Source organism: Dromiciops gliroides, chromosome 2 (assembly GCF_019393635.1).
Source record: "Dromiciops gliroides isolate mDroGli1 chromosome 2, mDroGli1.pri, whole genome shotgun sequence".
NCBI lineage: Eukaryota > Metazoa > Chordata > Mammalia > Microbiotheria > Microbiotheriidae > Dromiciops > Dromiciops gliroides.
Window position 1 is genome coordinate 500,126,092 of NC_057862.1, and position 20,126 is coordinate 500,146,217.

The 20,126-nt window shown below is 38.2% G+C and overlaps 1 protein-coding gene across 1 annotated transcript in view; it reads right to left on the reverse strand.

The window, feature by feature from the left end:
- DCDC2C (doublecortin domain containing 2C) overlaps positions 1-20,126 on the reverse strand; it is a 240,992-nt gene that overhangs the window by 170,489 nt on the left and 50,377 nt on the right. The window contains exons 4-5 of the mRNA XM_043981022.1: positions 18,969-19,100; positions 10,486-10,623 (exon numbers count right to left, since the gene is read on the reverse strand). Of these exons, the coding sequence (XP_043836957.1) occupies positions 10,486-10,623; positions 18,969-19,100 (270 nt within the window). The remainder of the gene's footprint in view (positions 1-10,485; positions 10,624-18,968; positions 19,101-20,126) is intronic.

Here is a 20,126-nt window from a genome sequence, read left to right on the forward strand (position 1 = left end):
TTAGAGCCAGGATTTGATCTGGAGACCTGAGACTCCAAATCTGGTGCTCTGCCAAACAAGCAAGCGAGGGTAGGTGCAAGGTCAATGTAGAGCAACCCAAAAAGAAAGAGTAAAGTTTTCTCAGTCAACTAGCATTTACCAAGTGCCTACTGGGTTAAGCACTGTGTTAATTGGTATAGATATAAAGAAAAGTAAAAGACAGTCTCTGCTCATAAGGACCTCATATTCTAGCAAAGAGTTGGGAAAGAAGTGGATAAGATTACATAGAGAAAGGACCAATAGACTTAATTCTACAGCCTCAGCTAATCCTGTAAGAACAGTATTTGCAGGGCAGCTAGGTGGTGCAGTGGATAAAGCACTGGCCCTGGATTCAGGAGTACCTGAGTTCAAATCCGGCCTCAGACACTTGACACTTACTAGCTGTGTGACCCTGGGTCAGTCACTTAACCCCCATTAACCCACAAAAAAAAAGAAGAGTATTTGCACAACACTATCCTATGACAGGAGAAGAGCAGTCAGCAATCAACTAGTCAGTCCATGCAATCAGCAGCTGACAAGATATATCTGAGCTTGTCAGGCAGTCTGACAAGGGCCCCAGTCCCCTGGCTGGAAATCAAATTGCCAGAGGTCTAACCATCAGGAGACACACAACGCTAGGATGCCTTAAAGAGATTTTATTGCAAAATTATTACCCAGCCTAAAGTAGATGACATAAAATAACATAGACCAACATGAGTACAGAATCTCCCATGGAGAGACCAGCCCTGTACTGTGCCTGCAGTGGTATTTCACACTTTCTAAATGTAGCTTCCAGCCCAGAAAAGGCCCTTCCTGAGCACAAGTGAGCTAAATAAATATATAAGCCAACCACCCCCACACACTGACTATACTACAAATAAGCTGACCAACCTAAAATCATCCATCCATTGCAACAATCAGATGGAAAATGACAGATATTTTTCTTTCTTTGATAGAATAACCATTAAGAAACTTGACAGAAAAAATAGCCATAGGAAAAGTCTCCAGCAAACCCACTAATTCTTCCACTATATTTCAAACACACCAATCAAGGCCAAGCAATCTGCAGCCCACAATTCCACAGAGAGACTTTACAGGAACTGCTTAACTCAGCAGAGCCTGAAAGACATGAAAACCCATCACAGGGTGAGAATGGGGAGTCAGTGCCTATTTGTTCTAAATTACATAAGATACAGGCTAAAGCAAGGAACCCTCCACCTGGGCCTCAGCAGCCAGTGTAAGGCAGAGAGCTAGGAAGTGATCCAGGGATGCTGGTATAACAGAATTGCAAGATAGAGTCATAAAGGCAGAGTTAGGGACAGAGTATTGGGCTTTCATGTCAGGAGGCCTAGATTCAAATGTTGGCTCTGTTGTTACACTTTGATACATCTCTGGTCATCTCTATAAAGGTACTCCCTTCAACAATGCTGTTCACAGCCCATCCTGACTCATCCATGCCCTCCCTAAAATCCTGCAATGGGCATCAAACCAACAATGGGCTAGAAGGCTTCCTTTTGACCTTTCATGGATACCAGTGGTCAGATAGTATCTTGCACACAGTAAATTGCTTAATAAATGTGTATCGACTGACTGACCGACCAATTGAATGTGCAGCTGTCCAGTGGTTACCCCTTGTTCTTGGAATTGGAAAAGTCACCTTCTCTCTCTAGATCTTAGTTCCCTCTTTTGTAAAATGGAGATAAATGTTTCTATAACCTAATTTATAAGGTTGCTGTAAGGGAAAGACTTTGTAAAGTTTGTGATTTCTTTAAGCAGACCTGTGATTTTATTGATATCAGGAACTCCCAGTAAGGAAATTCCCTTTACCAATGCAAATCAACACCTGCTCTGCGACTTAAGAATTTGAATGATGCCTGAGATGTTACAACATAATGTCACTTGCCTGAGGTCACAAAACCAATCAGAAGTAGGACTTGAACCTAGATTTTTCTCTGAGGCCAGCTTCTCTATCCACCATCTGTCTGCCTTGCCTCTCAAAAGTAAAAATCCCTCCATTCCAAAGTAGATAAAATGCTGAAAGACTCCCAAGAACAGGTCCCCCTTCCATGATATAAAGATATTGTTCCACTAAAATCCTACTCCAGAATCTCAATGGGAGTTAAATCTGGTTCCTTCAAGACTCTATTAGCAAAACTAGAGGGAATCCCAAATATAGGCTACACCCCTGAAGTGAGGATTCTTGAAAAGGAAAAAGCACACACGATTAGCCCCAATTAGTGTAAATAACAATGTCTCTGAATGGGTTGTCTTATTTGAATTCTCACTGTTTAGTTCCATTTGGATGAAAACAATTACCATGTTCCAAAAATTTTAACGTCAAATGAAGCTAATTCAAATACAGGCAACCACTATAGAAGATTTGTCATTCACACTAATGGTGACCTAGCTATACAGGAGAGAGAGTACCCTGAATAAAGAGCACACCCAGGTTTAATACATGCTAGATTTAGGAAGAAAGAATATCCTATATTCAAACCAATACAGCAGTAGGATCATACATTTCAAGCTAGAAGGAGCCTTAGAGGTCATCTAGGTAGTCTAAACCCCTTAGTTTAGAAATGAAGTACTAAATCCCATTAAAGGACTTGTGGGGCAGCTAGGTGGCACAGTGGATAGAGCACCAGCCCTGGATTCAGGGGGACCTGAGTTCAAATCCGGCCTCAGACACTTGACACTTACTAGCTGTGTGACCCTGGGCAAGTCACTTAACCCCAAATGCCTCACAAAAAAAAGAAAGAAATTAAAGGACTTGCGAGGTCATATAGGTAACAAGGAGCTAGGATTCAAATCTAGATCTTCTGACTCCCAATCATGTAACCTTCTTGTTGCTTCCCAGTACGGTGTATTTAAAGTCATTTGACCAAAATGCATGGTGTTTAGGTGGCTAGCTTATGTTCTGTATGAGCAATTCGAGTTTGGCTCCCAATTAAACTAAAACCAACTTCTCTCCTTAAGGTAAGTCAACAGTTCAGTTGAGATAAAGAGCCATGTGACCAGTCTGGGACTATAAGCAATTCAAGGGGCCCTTCAAAGTTTACTGTAGGGTTTTCAAAGTGACCGTTTGTTGCTGAAAACTGATCTCATTTAAGATTAAATCAGTGAAGGGGGCAGCTAGGTAGCACAGTGGATAAAGCACCAGCCCTGGATTCAGGAGGACTTGAGTTCAAATCCGGTATCAGATACTTAACACTAGCTATATGACCCTGGGCAAATCACTTAACCCTCATTGCCCCACCCCACCCCCCCAAAAAAAGATTAAATCAGTGAGTAGTATAATGTTTATCACTAAACATACTCTCATATGAAATGAAATGAAATTCAACTAAGATTTATTATACCCCTACCATAGACAGGCACTCTACTAGGAGATGAAGACATTACAAATGACACATCCTTGTCCTAAAGGAGTGTGTAATCTATGTGGTGAGTGTGAATTTTTCAGAAATAGATTTGAGATATTACCAGAAGAAGTGCAGTAGGATCAAATAAAAGAGCCAGGCAGAGGACTCTAGAAAAAATAAAGGAGAGAGAGAACATATTCATCTAAGACTGGTGATGGAAAGCTTCATGAAGGAAGTAATCCTTGAAGAGAAGCCTTTGAATAGGCCAAGATGAGAGAGGAGGGTACTATGAACATAGGGAACAATTGACCTTCATGAATTCAAGGAAGTGAATGGAAGATACTGGAGAACAGCTAGCCACCAGGTTTGCCTGGAACAGGATAACTGAAAGAGTAGTGGAATGAAATATGGCTTGAAGAGCAGGTTACAGCTAAATTGTGGAAGGCCTTAAATGCCAAGCTAAGGAATCTTTATTCCATCCCATACATTTTTTCCCAGAGAGGTGGTATTATCAGTCTTGTGCTTTAGGAAAACTATATTAATAGCTCCATAAAGAATGACAGGAGAAGGGAGAAAATGGGGGCAGGGAGGGGAATAGGGATAAAAGCTGGATCTTTGATTTCATTTGTACCTTCATTTGTGCCTTCTACCACTAGAGGTTGGCATCTTCTCTGCAATGTGAGGCATTAAGAGGTTGGTTAAGTGACTCCTCAGGGTCACCAGCCATTATGTGCAGGAAGTAGGATTTGAACATCTTCCTATATTCAAGGCTAACTCTCTGTCCACTACACCACACTGCCTGAAAGCAGAGACTAGTCAAAAAGTTATTACAAGTCAAAGAACTTTGAAAGATTTAAGAATTCTGATCAACACAATGGAACCAACCACACAGTCCAGAGGATTCATGATGGAACACACGATCCACCCCCTGATAGAGACATGATAGGCTCAGATTGAAGCATACTTTTTTGGATTTGGTTGACACAGGAATTCATTTTTTATGACTATACCTATTTGTAATAAGTTTCATTTTTCTTGCTTTCTGAATGGGTTTGGGGGGAGAGTAGGAAGGAAAAAATTCAGAATTAAAATAAAATTTTAATCTTTAAATGTCTTACAAATTTAAAAAGCAAAAAGAATTACAATAGTCCAGGTAATGAATGATGAAAGAATCAGATAACTTCAATTATTTTCTCTTTGCAGGGCCAAAACTCGACATATTTGTACCTAGAACAAGTAGAAGATGCTAACTAGGAGAAAGAAAAATAAGGCAGGATGGAATCACTGAGAGTGCAGTCTTCAGAGATAGGAAACACACCCCAAGACAATGCTCTTACTGCCCTCTAAATTTTGGTCCCCTAGAAGAAAATACCTGTTGCCCTGACCTATTCCTCTACTCAATAAGTACTGAAGCTCTTAAATGAACAAAGATAGAGTGATTGTTTTCTCTTTGTTTTCCTAACTAGTTAATATTCCAATATAAAAATAAATCAGAAAGGGAGTTTTCTAAGTTCATTTCCTTCCATTTTGATAGATGAGATAAAGATATAGGAAGATTGAAGTTTGCTCTCTGCTCAAAAACCTATCTTAGAAAGAAAGGGAGGACAAACTGGGCAGAAAATGCATTCTAAATTAAAGAATACTCTCTAGGAAAACATCCGTTTGACTACAGTGAAATTTCCTTATGGATGCTTCATCTGTGATTCTGTCCTCATCCCATAAATCAAACTGCTGCATTGCATTGCTTTTAAAGGACAGTTACCTTCAAGTAGGGCTCTCGGGAGAGAGATGAGGAAACAGGCTCTTGGGTTGCATGACTGTTAGTGCATGGCATTGGGAAAGCAACTCTAAGCTCAACCAGCTAAGCTTTTCTGCCTCAAGGTAAAGCCATTAGGTATACCTCATGCATGATTTTACAAGAGGAACATTGACCATTACTCATATTTAATTATAAGCTCCTATTTGACCTAAACTATAGCGTGACCGAGTTATCAAAGGGAAGAAAAAGCCTTTTTCACAAACAATAGTATTGGAATTCCTTGCCAAGTGCCCTGTATTCCCAGCACCTTCATTTCAATAAAGATACTCATAAACCCCATCCAATGAAATCATTTAGCAAAGTCTAGCAACTATAATAAATCACAACTTTATTCAATATGAGTACTGACAACCAGTGTAGGCTCAGAATTTTAGATAAGACCAAGCAAGTCAACTTAAGAAGGCAGCATTTTAAGGTAGAAGAAACATGAGACAGAGAAAAGGAGTCCTGAGTTTAATTCATAACTCTGTTACAATCTAATTACGTATTTTTAAACAAATGATATCACCTTTCCAACCTTCAATTTCCTTATCCATAAAATGAGTGACTTAGACTAGATGATCCCTAAGGATTCTGCCAGGTCGAAAATTATATTCTTGGCTGTGGAGGTGGTATTTCCATTATCCTTTGGACCACCTGCAATTGTAATTCTTCTGAGATGATTGTGTTCCATGCTTCCCAGCTACATAACCATGCTAAGGAAATACTGATGTTAAAGAATGTACTTATTTAGCTAGCAGCTTGTCTTCATTGTTCTCACCTACACATGTTGTGTGTTAGCAAGCTGCAGCATACTGCCACCAATGATGTGTGCAAGAAATGGCATGAAACAATCTTGGTCCCAGAGAACAGAAGATAAAACACAATTTCCACCTGTCATAGAAAGGCAGACCACAGGTGCAGAATATTATAGACATCATCAAAATCATTCTGTAGGTCATTTTATTAACTATATTTTGTCTTTTTAGAAAGGTAAATTCTGTGGTGAGGGAGGAGAATACCTAGGAACAATTACAGTGAAAAAAATGTCATCAATAAATAAGAGACATAGCACAGGATTGAAGAAGGACAAACATTGTCTTGATTTTCAAAAAAGGAAGAGTCTGCAAACTATAATCCAGTAAGATTGACATCAATTTCTTAGGAAGATTTTTGATCAGGTTATTAAAGAGATGAAAGTAATGAGCATGTAGAAAATGAAGTAGTGATTTAAAAGAGCCTGTATTGCTTCATCCAAACAAATCATTATAACCTCATTTCCTTTTTTCACTGATTACTTGATTGGTAGATAAAGGGAATGATATACAGTTTATCTAAATTGTAGTGATGAATTTAATAAAGAATTTCATACTATTAGTGTAGACGAGGTGGAGAAATGCACACCACAAAAGGATACAATTAGATGAATTCAGAACTGGTGAAACACTAGACTCAGAGAGCAATTATTGATGGTTCAATGACAATTTGGAAGGCGGTCTCCAGTGGGGTGCCCTAGGGATCTAGGCTTGGCCCTATAATTTATAACATTTTATCAATGACTTTGATGAAGCCATGCTTTCAGATTTGCAGATTACACAAAGTTTGGAGGGATAGCTAATATATTGAATGATGCAGTCAGGATCAAAAAAAGAAGAAGAAATTAAACTAGAGGCACTGTAGCCAAAATGATAATCCTAAAACCTTTGTTTTTAAGACTGATCATGTCATTGCCCTGATCAAAAAGCTCCAGAGGTTCTTATTGCCTCTAGGATGAATAAGAATATTATTTAACACCAACATTCTCCAAATGAGAATATGGAAAATCATGGAATACTATCTGGATGAACCAGAGAGTAAGTAGAGAGAAGGATAGTGGATAAAGTAGCATATTACCAATGTTAACACATTTAAAAGTGGTATAAAAACATACACTATTGCAATAGCCTCCTAATTGGTCTCCCCTGCCTTATGCCTCTCCCTTCACCAACCTTTCCTCCTCTTCGCTGCCAAACTGTTGGGATTAGGTCATGGAATTAGGAAGACTTGAGTTCAAATTTATTCTCAGAAACTTACTAACACTGTGACCCTGGACAAGTCATTTAATCTTTCTGCTTCAGTTTCCTCAACAGTACAATGTGGATCATAATCATAGCACTTATAATAAGCCAGAGTCGTGAGAATCTCAAATGAGACATTTGTAAAGTGCTTAGCACAGAGCTTGGCACATGCTAAGTGCTTAATAAATGCATATTTCCTTCCTTTCTTAATTTCTCTTGTTTCCTGTAAGACTCAGCTCAAATCTCCCTTCTTTGTAACAAGCTTTTCTCAGTTCCCCATCTCTTTCCCACACCCCCACACAGATTGCTAGTGCCTTCCCTCTGAGATTACCTTCCATCTACTCTGAATATACCTTGCAAAGACATAGTTATTTGTAAGTTGTCTCCTCTCATCAATTATAAGCTCCTTGAGGGCAGGAACTATAATTTACCTATTCTCAAAGCTTAGCAGAGTTCCTATCACATGATAAACACTTAACTAGTATCTATGGCTACTGTGATGGTGGGATTTGGGGGGGGGGGGTTGTTGTTGTTATTGTTGCTGTTGTTACTGTTGCTGTTGCTGTTGTGGTTGCTATGTTGAGGCAGCAAGGAGGTCCCATGGATAGAGGACTGAACTAGAGCCAGAAAGATCTGAGTTAGAATTGTGCCTCAATACTTACTAGCTCTGTGAAATTGGGCAAGCCCCTATATTGACCTTAGTCTAAGTACACTTTACAGATGAGGATAATACTAGCACCTATGTCCCAAAGTTGTTGTGAGGATAAAAGGCAATAATATTTGTAAAGTGTTTCATAAACTTTAAAATGCTATATAAATTCTAGCTTTTATTATTGTTATTATTATGCCTAGAAAATGGTGAGCTGGGCATGTAGTGAAAGCAAAGGATAACAGATGGATAGTGTGGTGCACTGAAAAAAATGCTGGCTTTGGAACTAGAGATTCTCCATTAAAATGCTCACTATGCCACTCACTATTTGGGAGTTATTGGATAAGTGGCTTAACCTCCCTGAACTTTAGGCTCCTTGCCTATAAAATGAGAGGCTTGGCCTAGAAGACCTTGAAGTCACTTCCAGCTCTAAATTTATGATGCTGTTACCCCTGCCTCCAGTGTGGCAGTCTTCCATCCAAAATGTCAGAAAGAACAGAGGGAATCATCCCATGTGCTAAGTGGACACTCAAGGTTCTGTATGAGGATATGGAGGAAAATAGCCCAAGGTGAGACAGAGATGGACCATAATCTGTACCAGTGGAGTATGGCCCCAAATCAATGAGTTCACAGATTCATATGAGCATCTATGTGGTGTTTTTAGCATCCTTCGGCGATCTAAAGTCACCTTGTTGTCTTAGGAATGAAAAAAGGATTATGTCTTTGGTCATAAAATTATCATGTTTAATATGGATAGAGGTATAAAATGACAGAAAAAATCAGAAATATTTGAGGAATTCTTTTGCCTACCCCATCCTTCCCTCAACAAACCTGGAAGTAGGGAGCAAAAATAAAGTCTTTGGGGGCAAAGTGTAATTTTTTCCTATTTTTCCCATTGTTCCTGGGCCTTTGTGAGTGCTAGTCCTAGCTCTATGACTTAATAGCTATATGACCTTGTGAAAGTCACTTCCTTTCTGGGGCTTCAAGCTCCCTCCTCTTTCAAATGAGGGAGGTGGAATTAATGGTCTCTAAGGCTCCAACTCTAACAATCTCTCCCTAACCAAAGGCATATATTTTTCAATGATGGCCTTAGACATGACTAATAAAGTCATTGCAATGCGAACACTTACAAAACATGTTTTTCTTATTCCCAAGGAGCACTAACACTAATCCAAGATCAGAATGACTTATTCAAACAAAATGTCTTTTATACTTACTACACTGTGTTGGATTTTGTCACTAGGTATTACATTAAAAGAGAAATAATGAAAACAGAAAAGCAGAGCAGAGATTTTAAGTTCAGTGTTGCTTATTCATAAAAACATGTTCAGTTTAAATGTAAATTCATTCTTCTCCAGAAACTTGCAGCAAATCACAGAATTGCAGAGTTGGAAGAGACCTCAGAGGACATCTAGCCAAAGTCATGCCTGACCAATAGATGTGCAGTAAATATTTAATCTACGAATATTTTAAACAATAAGGAAAACAGCACCCTTGATAAATGGTTCAAAAACTACTTCTGAATCCATTTTCCTAAATACTTCTCAAACAATAGGGAGGTGTCAAGACCCCTAGAAATAACTGTGCTGAGATTCCAAGGAAGTCAAATAGACTAAAATGTTACAAATTCCAAAGCTGACTTGCTGAATGACGGCCTTTTATACTTCTTGAGCCTACACCTCAGATTTAAGAGCTGCTAAAATATAGAGAGGCAGCATGGTTCAGAGTGGATGGGGGGAATGCAGGAAAACTAGGGTCCCAATCCTGCCTGGAACATATTCTAGTTGTGTGGTCAGCCACTGGCAAATCATTTAACCTCTAGGGTGGATCTCTAGAACTAAATAGGTAGAGATAAATTTTAGAAGTGGAGTTCCCTACTGAAGAAATCATAGTTTTAGATACACCCCAAAAAGATATAAAGAAATATGAACATTAATTAGTAAAAGTAATACCTGTAAAACATATTATAGGCTTCTCATTGTCATGGTGACCACTGGACTAGCCTAAGAGCCAATGAAAATGATAATAGGATCATAGATCTCAAGCCAGAAAAGGCTTCAGAAATCATGTAGTCCAGGCTCCTCAACGGGGACCCAGAGATATCACATGACTTGCTCAACATCACACAATCAGCAAGCAGCAGTGCCAAGATCTAAATTAAGATCTTTAGACTCCAAATATGTTTTGTTTGTATTGAATTATCCTACCTCCCTAAACAGGGAGCCATGAACTCTGGGTCATATGTTTTGATTTTTATCTAATACCATAATAAGAAATTAGTCAAGAGAGCATCTGATTTCATTTCATCCTGAAGACTTATCTCTGGACTTTGGATCCTAACATTCATGGACACTTAGCACATCACTAAAGGAAACTAAAGACAACACATTCAAGCCCTTCCTACCATGCTTGTGAAAATACCAAAGAGACCTCCCTCAATTTCTGCCAGTAGAGTCACTCCTTCATCCCTAAAATTTAAGAAATCCAAACTACCATTGTTTACCAAAAAAGAACATTACATTGCAATTCAAAGAATTTCAAATAATCCTGAAAACAAGCTTTTCCAAGACACATAAAAACAGAAGAATAAAATGTGCTTACTTTTTGATGTCACTGGGAATCCTAGGTGTTTTCCAGTAGGGCAAATGTTTAAAGGTCTCCAGTCCTGATGCAACATAGTAATGGTGGTCAATCAAGTCACTCGAGCCATCCAGAAGAAATCCATCCATTGTATACAGTCTTTAAGCAGAGAAAGAAGAAAAAGTCAGATCTCATGCTATGATATTCATTGTAATCTAGTTTTAATATTATAATATTTAATGCATTTATAACTTATATCAAGGAAATTATATCATCTCATATAAGCAAACTTGAAATGGAAACAATTATGATGGCACAGTGGCTGCTATAAAGGTTGTGTTTTTTACACTGATGTTACCCCCTCCCAATCTTAAATTATTTTTTAAATCACGTACAAAGGCCAAAAGGCTCTTGGGAACATTTTGAAAGCTTGCTTTGTTGGTGCTCAGTAAATGTTAAATAATAGCTAAAATTCATATAAATTCTTATGTTATTATTACTTGCTTAATTGAGTAGTACAAATTAAAATAACTCTAAGGTACACACCTATCAGATTGGCTAATATGACAGAAAAGGAAAATGACAAATGTTGGAGGAGATGTGGGAAAACTGAGACACTAATGCATTATCAGTGGAGTTGTGAACTGATCCAACAATTCTGGAAAGCAATTTGGAACTAGGCCCGAAGGACTATAAAACTGTGAATACCCTTTGACTAAGCAATAACACTACTAGGTCTGTACCCTCAAAGAGTTCAAAGGAAAAGGATCTATATGTACAAATATATATATATATCAGCTCTTTTTGTGGTGGCAAAGATTTGGAAATTGAGGGGATGCTTGTGAAATGGCTGAACAAGTTATAGCATATGATTGTGATGGAACACTATTGCATCATAAGAAATTATAAGGGGAGGTAGTTTCAGAAAAATTTGGGAAGACATGAAACCAATGCAAAGTGAAATGAGCAAAACGAGGAGAACATTGTACACAGTAACAGCAATATTGTAATAATGAACAACTGTGAATGAATTGGCTATTCTCAGCAATACAATGTAAATACAATGATCCAAAACAATTCTGAAGGACTTATTATGAAAAATGCTATCCACTTCCAGAGAAAGAAGTGATAGAGTCTGAATGCTGATTGAAACATAAAGGTTTAAAAAGTTACTCAATTTTTAAATGTTTGTATAACAAACTAATTTCTATTAATACAATGATGTACTTTTCATAAATTCTGATGAAATCACATCATCCTTAATTTCAGTCAGGAATTTTTCCCCCAATAAATTATTCGTTCATTCATACACTCAGTGAAAAAAAAGGGATTGTACTCATTTCTGGGAGAAATACAAAAATGTCAAGGAATGTACACTGTAGTTGTGAAAACAAAACTAAAAATACAGGTAACTTTAGAACATGAAGTACCATCAACACTATACAAAGTACGACTAGGAATCAGAGATAGGGAGATCATATCCAGTTTGGGGACAGTCAGAGAATGAGGTAGTATGTGAACTAAACCTTAAAGGATGAATAAGATTTCAACAGGTAACATGGAAGGGGAAGGAAAAAGAAACTATTAATTTAATTCAATAAGCATCTAATAAGTATAAGTCCTATTACTGGCACATAATGGTTATGTGACCATGTACAATTCACTTAATCTCAGGAAACTCTCTAAGATGATAAGTTATAGAGGAGTGTCCAATCTGCATTAGTGGAGGCAGGACCCACACTGGAAGTTTCTCACACAGATGAAATTAGAGATCCAGATTTTTTTAAAGACAGTACACTAGGTCTGGTGAATACAAAGATAAGGAGAAATTCCCTTATTTGAAGGATCTTCTACATTTACATTTAAGTAAATACAATACAATTTAATGAAAGATGAAGCATTAACAATTAGAGAGGGGGTTAGGAAAGGCTTCCTGGAGCAGACGATGTCTGAGGTAAACTCTGAAGGATTCCAGGAGGTAAAGAAGAGAAGGTATTATATTCCAGTCATAAGGACAATACAGGATGTACTCATACACGTCTAAATTGCAGATCTGAAGCTCGGAGGGAGGATGCAGGGAAACCACAAAGATTGGGGAAAGGTTTTGCCAGTCTCTGTGTACTGTCAGTTGCTTCAAAAATCACAACTTTCGGGGCAGCTAGGTGGCACAATGGATAAAGCACTGGCCCCGGATTCAGGAGGACCTGAGTTCAAATCTGGCCTCAAACATTCGACACTTACTAGCTGTGTGACCCTGGGCAAGTCTCTTAACACTCATTGCCTCACCCCCCCCCCAAAAAAAAAATCACAACTTTCTTGCTCAGCCTTTCATTCTTTTTCCCCTCTTTTGCTTCCAAGGCATGCTGGTGCAAGAAGGAGACACCCCAAATAACTTGGTCGTCCCCTACCGTACAGAACAACCTCTGCTCTAAAAGCCTCTTCCAGATGCTCTCCATGGTGCTGCCTCACCTCCTTTGACATTTCCTTTTGCTGAAGCTGTTTCTGTCAAGGTCATGTGGGCTGGTTTCCATCCTTCTTCCCACCCCCAGAACTTCAGTCTACTGCTTCCCAGGCAGGGAAAAATAGAAACATTTTTGTTCCCCTTTGACTCCTCTGACCACTTTGTTTTCCATGATTCAGCACTTGTTAAGTGACCCTGAACCTCTGGTTGGTATGCATGAGAAAAGCAAAAAGGTTAGAATTTTACATTTTTAAAAAATGCATGGTCACAATTTCTTAAACTCTACCACTGATGCTTCATGTCAAAGTGTAGGGTTAAAGTGCAGAATACAGCTGGGAAAATGCTTTTTAGAGCCAATTAGATAAGACTGTAAAGGTTGGTTCAGTATTTTAAGGAGAAAGGAAGATCTTAATTGACAGGAGTCCTGTGTAAAGTTTTATTTTAAAGTATCTTAACTGTTCATTTCTAATTGTTTAGCTAAGTTTGCAGTTGGAAAAAATTTAGACAGGAAGATACAGCTAAAAAGATTTTTCTACATTTCTAGGGGAAAGGGAAGGATTTGATTAACAATATCCCTTTATAAGTTTTCTTCTTAAGTAGTTAAGTTGTTATGGGGTTTTTTAATTATTTAGTTGTCTTAGTTGTTTTTAGACTGGTAAATAAAAATATTTTTAAATGTTTAATAATAAGATGCCATGAATATATGCCTTAATGAAATGTCCTACACATGTCTATGAGTTTAGGCTTTGAAGATGGTCTTTACAGGGACCCAAAGGTAGGAGATGGGAACTTTTGGATCCTGACATTGATACTATCTAAGTGATTATGAAGAAATTGCTTTGCTTTCTTGTGCCTTAGTTTCCTTATCTATAAAATAAGCATGTTGACCTAGTTCACAGGAATCATGATTTAAAACTGGCCAAAAGTGTAATGGGGTGCTTCAAAAAGTAATGGGTTGAGGGGGCAGCAAGGCGGCGAAGTGGGTAAAGCACCGGCCCTGGATTCAGGAGGACCTGAGTTCAAATCCACTTCAGACACTTGACATTTACTAGCTGTGTGACCCTGAGCAAGTCACTTAACCCTCACTGCCCCACAAAAATAAATGAATGAATGAAAGAATGAATTAATAGGTAAATAGACAGATGGATAAATAAATAAATGAGTGGGTGTATAGAGTACATGATGAATGACTAGATAAATGGATGAATAAATAAATGAATGAATGAGTAAATGAATAAAGGAATAAAGAAATAGATAATTAATGGATAAGTAAAAAATAAATAGATGGGGCAGCTAGGTGGCACAGTGGATAAAGCACTGGCCCTGGATTCAGGAGGACTTGAGTTCAAATCCGACTTCGGACACTTGACACTTACTAGCTCTGTGACCCTGGGCAAGTCACTTAACCCCTATTGCCCCACAAAAAAAGAAAAGAAAGAAAGAAAAAATAGATGGATGGATAAATAAATATAGGTAGGTAGATAAATAAATGAATGAATGAATGAGTGAGTAGATAGATGAATAAGTGAATAGAAATTTTAAAAAATTAAAAATTAATGGGTTGCTACCCCAAACCTCCTTAGAATTTTTCAAGGCACTTATAAGTTAGGCAAGTCAGCCTAGCTAAATTAGTAAGGTTCCCTGAGTAAGAGACAACCAAGCAAAATGTGCCAGATGGATCAAACTGCCACAATAATAAATATTATTGTATTATTACCATCATTTAAATGGTGCTTTAAGGTTTGTAAAACATGGCTAATTTCAGCTCCTTTCAGGTGGAGATGGTTCAGGAAGGCCAAGAGTCCCAGAAATAGCAGTGCCTTCCAGACCACCCTTGTGCAGAAGTCCAACATTACCAACACATACCATCTAATTCCTAGCTTTTAAAACTATGGGTCTCAACCCTATATGGGATCACATAACTGAATGGGGGGGTGAAAATTTGGGAACTATAAAAGGTTATGTGTACTTATTTTATATACCTATATACTGGGGGTCATGTAAAAATTTCTTGGGCAAAAAAGGGATCATGAGTGGAAAAAGTTTAAGAAGCCCTGACCTAATTGATAATTACTGACAGGCTAGTAAACCCAACAGCCCTAAGAACAACAGCATACCCAGAACAGTAACCCTGTTTTCAGACTGATTCCAGCAACCACCATCCAGGGGAGCAACCCTTATAAAGAAAGAGCTTGTCATTCTCACTATTGATACATATACCAACTGCAAGGCACCCCACGGAAGAGAGAAGAAAAAACATGTGCCAGGTGGGTAAAATCACTGCAACCACCACATCCAATCAGATCCTGTTGGAGACAGTGCAATATACTAAAACAAAAGTCCCTGGAATATCAGGGTCACCCAGACCACTAGTCCTGCTTCCAACTTAGCCCTTATAGCCATGACCAAATGGAGCAACCTTGTGGACATAATACCTTCCATCCCTGCAACTGCCACTGACAGACAAGTAAAAGCATGAGTCCTGGGAGCAGCAGCACCCCCAAAATCACTAACCCTACTCTTAGCCTAGGCCCTGCAGCCAGTTTTGGTAAGCAATCCTTGTAGAAATTGTGCCCTGGCAACTTCCTTCCTCTGCAAGTGCTGCAAGCCTCCACCCCTAAAGAAGAGCCAATCAGACCTTTCTTGACACAAAAGTCCTTTGCACTGTCCAATGATTCAACATCAAAAATTATGTGGATTTATTCATGGAAATTATATTAAAGAAGATGCATCATCATGCATTTTGCTACTTTGTGGGTGTATTGAGTACAGAAACTGTCTTGCTATTGTATTTGTATACCAGTGCTTAAGGCAGTGCTTTGTGCATATTAAATACTTAAGAAATTATTTTTCATTCATTCAAGCAGAGACTGACCACTGCCAGGTATATTATAGTAGGGATTCCTTTTGTGTATGGATGAACTAGATAGCTATTTAAGTGCCTTTCATCTCTCAAATTCTGTGATTCTATAATGCTGTGATACTGAGGTCAGAACATAGAAGTCTTTGAAAGCCAGGAAAAGAAGTCTGTATTTGATTTGGTAGGCAATGAAGAGCCACTGAAGACTTTTAAGTGGAAGGAGAAAATGACATGATCCAAGTAATTCCGAGGAAAATTAATCTGGCAGTTATGTGAAGGTTGGAGAGAGACAAAACTGGAGTCAGGAGTTATTATAATCAGAAAAGAGATGCTATAGTACAATGAAAAAGCATGAAGGGGACTTGGAAAACCTGGTTTCTAACCTTAAATCCTTTACTATTTTTTAATTGACTCATTTCCTTATTCCCCTATACCTAACTAGTTCCTCCTCCCAGATCCCAAATGTATATTACTAGCACCACTGTTCTCAGGTTCTAAACTTTAGTGTTTTCTTTAATACCTAAGAATGCTATTCTTCAAGTCCAGAAACCAAGCTTTGGATCCTGGTACAGACACTTGCTAAGTGATTATGAACAAGTTACTTTGCTTCCCTGTGCCTTAGTTTCCTTATCTGTAAAATGAGAATGTTGATCCAGATAATGTTTTTTTTTTAAATCTGTCCCAGTGATTTCAATTTTTGTAGAAAATTCCTAGCAAAGAAATTCTCTTTCCCAATGCAAATGGGAAACATTTTGGTAATTTAGTCTTTAAGAACTGACTGGTGTGGCAAGTAAAAGATGAAATGACTGGAGAAAACAAAGGTCCAATCTTCTGGTGATATCAATTTATTAAGCAAACCATGCAGAGCTAGGTTCAAACAATGCAATAAGTTTTTCTCCCAATTCCCACAATCTAAAAAAGTTTTCTCACAAAACAGAAATTGGACTAGACCCATAATTAAATGAAAAAGGAATTGAGCTAGCTGCAGAATCTAGTCACAAGATGGAGTCAGCGTGGCTCATTCAATTACCACAATTAATCGTTTGCTGTCCTAATCCCCTCAATTCCTCACTAGGAGATTGAGAGGTTAAATGACTTATTCAGGAACACATAGACAATACATATAAGGTCACCACCCCTGCCTCTCAAGATAACTTCTAAATTCCCCTTCAGATTCAGAACTCTGTGATCCTAGTTAATAAGGGCCTGGCCTAAAATATTTGAAATGAAAATTAAGAAAAGAGGATATATTACAGAGTCACTGTAGAGTCAGAACCAAGTTGATTTGGCAATTAATTAGATGGGGCTCATGGTGAAGGAGAATATTAACTCCCATTCTATGAAACTTTATGGTTTACAGTGTCATTTCCATAAAACAACCATGACACAGCTAAAAGAAGCAAAGGCATTATGGTGAAGGAAAGAGAGCACTGACCCTGATGTCCTAAAAAGGGTCTGAATCCCAACTGTGACACTACTAGATATAAGACCTTAGGCACTCATTTAACCTCTATGAACCTTAATTTCTTCATCTCTAAAATGGAGATAATAACACTTACTAGAAGAAATTTTGTAGGAAAAAGCAGAAGTGACTAAGTGGCACAATGGACTGAGTGCTGGACCTAAAGTTAGGAAGACTGTCATTCAAATCTAGCCTCAGACAGTAACAAGCTGTGGGATCTTAGGCAAACCATTTAATCTTTGCCTGTCTCAGTTTCCCCATCTGTAAAATAGGGGAAATAATGGCACCTATATCATGGGGTTTATTTTGGAGATTAAAGAAGATAACATTTGTAAAGCACCTAGAATTTACATAAATAATTGTTTTTAAAAACTAATACTTCACAAACCTAAAAGCACTAAATAAGTGTGACATTGTTTTTTGAGGCTGTGTTTAAGAGGTAAAAACCCAATTTCAAGTCCATCTTTATGACCACCACTATACTACATGTCCCCTTTCTTTCTATCTTCAGAATTATTAGTGAAAGTTCAACATATATATTAGTTGAATTAATAAAAGAATCTTGATTATAAAACAATTTTGCCTGATTCTTTATTATTCCTAGGAAGGCCTTGCACAACAAAAACAAAGATAAATAACATTAACTGCTTTGAAGACTGATTCAAGAAAAATAGATGGCTGATTCAAGAAAAAGCATTCTATACAGATATATTGTATAGAATATATATGTATATTGTGATAAAATAATGAGATGTGGCAGATGCCCAGGGGCTCCCACCTGAAGATTGATTTGGAATTGATTGAATTGGGTGAGACTGAGAGACTGACTGAGAACCTACTTAAGATTGATAAAATCGAGTCTACACCTGGCCATCTCTGAGTGGGGTGTTGTTCTCATAGGCTGTGTCCTACAACATCAACACGAAACCACCCACCAATCAGCTTGAAGGACAGCCCCCTCCAAGGAGGGAGACAGGAAGTAGGAAGGGAGGTTGGCTCCCTAGCTCTGGCCCTTTTCCTCCAGTACTTTGGCTTAGCGGCAGGCAGAGAAAAAGAGAGGGACACCATGCATTGCCTTCACTCTTTAATAAATCCTTAAAAGCCTAAACTCTTGCTGAATTTATCAGTAAATCTTAGCTAGTTTCCCCCCAAAATTGGGAAGGGGGAAGGATAGGACACACATTAGATTTTAAACATCACAATATACATATATATTTCCTATTATGAGAAAGAACTCAGCTAAAATCCAAGATAAAAATCCCACTTTACATAGGAAGCTTTTCCTAATCCACTTTATTATTTTTTTTGGCAGGGCAATGAGGGTTAAGTGACTTGCCCAGGGTCACACAGCTAGTTAAGTGTCAAGTGTCTGAGGCTGGATTTGAACTCAGGTCCTCCTGAATCCAAGCCAGTGCTTTATCCACTGCGCCACCTAGCTGCCCTCTCCTAATCCACTTTAATTCTAATGTCCTCAACTCTGAGATAATCCTCAATTTTTCCTATATATAGCTTGTTCATACATAGTTGTTTGCATGTTGTCACTTAGCACAGTGCTATATTGCAGCGGATTAATAAATGTTTATTGGCTAATTGACCAAAAGACCAGTCTCCAAAATTACATGATGAAGATATTTTAACCTATGCAGGAGAGTCTTTCATAAAAATATGAAGACAATTCCTCTGACCTTTGGGTTGCCCTGTGGGGTCAGTACTTTCCTTACCTTCGCACACCCCCTGAGGGGGGGTGAACTTTTTCTCCAATCATGGCCAGGACATTATCCCAATCATATAGAGTGAATCTGGGTATAATTAATTTTGCAGGTGGAATGAATAGATTCCCATTTGTGAAAACACTGTCAAAAGACAAAAATATGCACATGCATCAAGAGGGTACACTATTGAGAAAAGGGGGAAATCATGGTTCTGAGAGGATAAAATTAAATATTTCTTTAACTATGGAACTATAAAAAGTTAACAACTCATCGGCAATATTCTGTCATGTATCCTCAGGGAGCTGCATGGCAGATTTTTCAGTGCTGTAATTTTGAAACAATTTTAGCCGAATTTTCCATCAAATATAAAATGCCTATACACACAAACATATTTGCAGCTAACATGATGGGTGAGTTGGAAGTAAAGTTTTTCCGCTTGGAGAGTACTTGAAAATGGAGTTCTTTATCCTCTATATGGTATCAAAACATCCTCACAACTCCTTGAGGAAATAATGTGCCATCCTTTAAAATATATATATAAATAATGGACTTGACTGGTTTCCCTGACACCATTTTTGAAGGCAGTTTCTTCTTGACCTCGGCAGGTTTATTTGCTTATTCCTTCCTTTTCCTGGGTACTTTGGATTGATAGGTTTTACTTTGGCCCAAATTCTGTGTAAAGACACTGGTGTTCTCTCTACCTAGCACATCACATTACGGTATTCAACACCATCCAGGAAAGAGATGCCACTTCTGCCTTCTCACAGGATGTTACAGAGATCCTAAACTTAGAGCTGGAAGGGATGTTAGAAGCCATCTGATCCAACCCCTTCAATTTACTGATGAAGAAACTGAGGCACAGGGAAATGAAGTGATCTAGTCAAGGGTTACACAAGTAATAAGTGGCAAATCTAGGGTTCCAATCCAGTGCTTCTAACTCTAGGTCCAGTTTTCTGTTCAAAGTACCACTCTGCCTCTTCCAACAAGTAACATAAAAGGAAAGGAGATTTGCATAACTCTGAAATGTCTACCGAGTTCATCAATTTGGCTTCAATAATTCATGTTTTATTACCCATAAGACCCTTTTTTTTGGCATCTCAGAGCTTTTTAACATCCATTTGTCATAGTTTGCATCTTCTCATCCCTTCTTGGGGTCTGAACTCAATA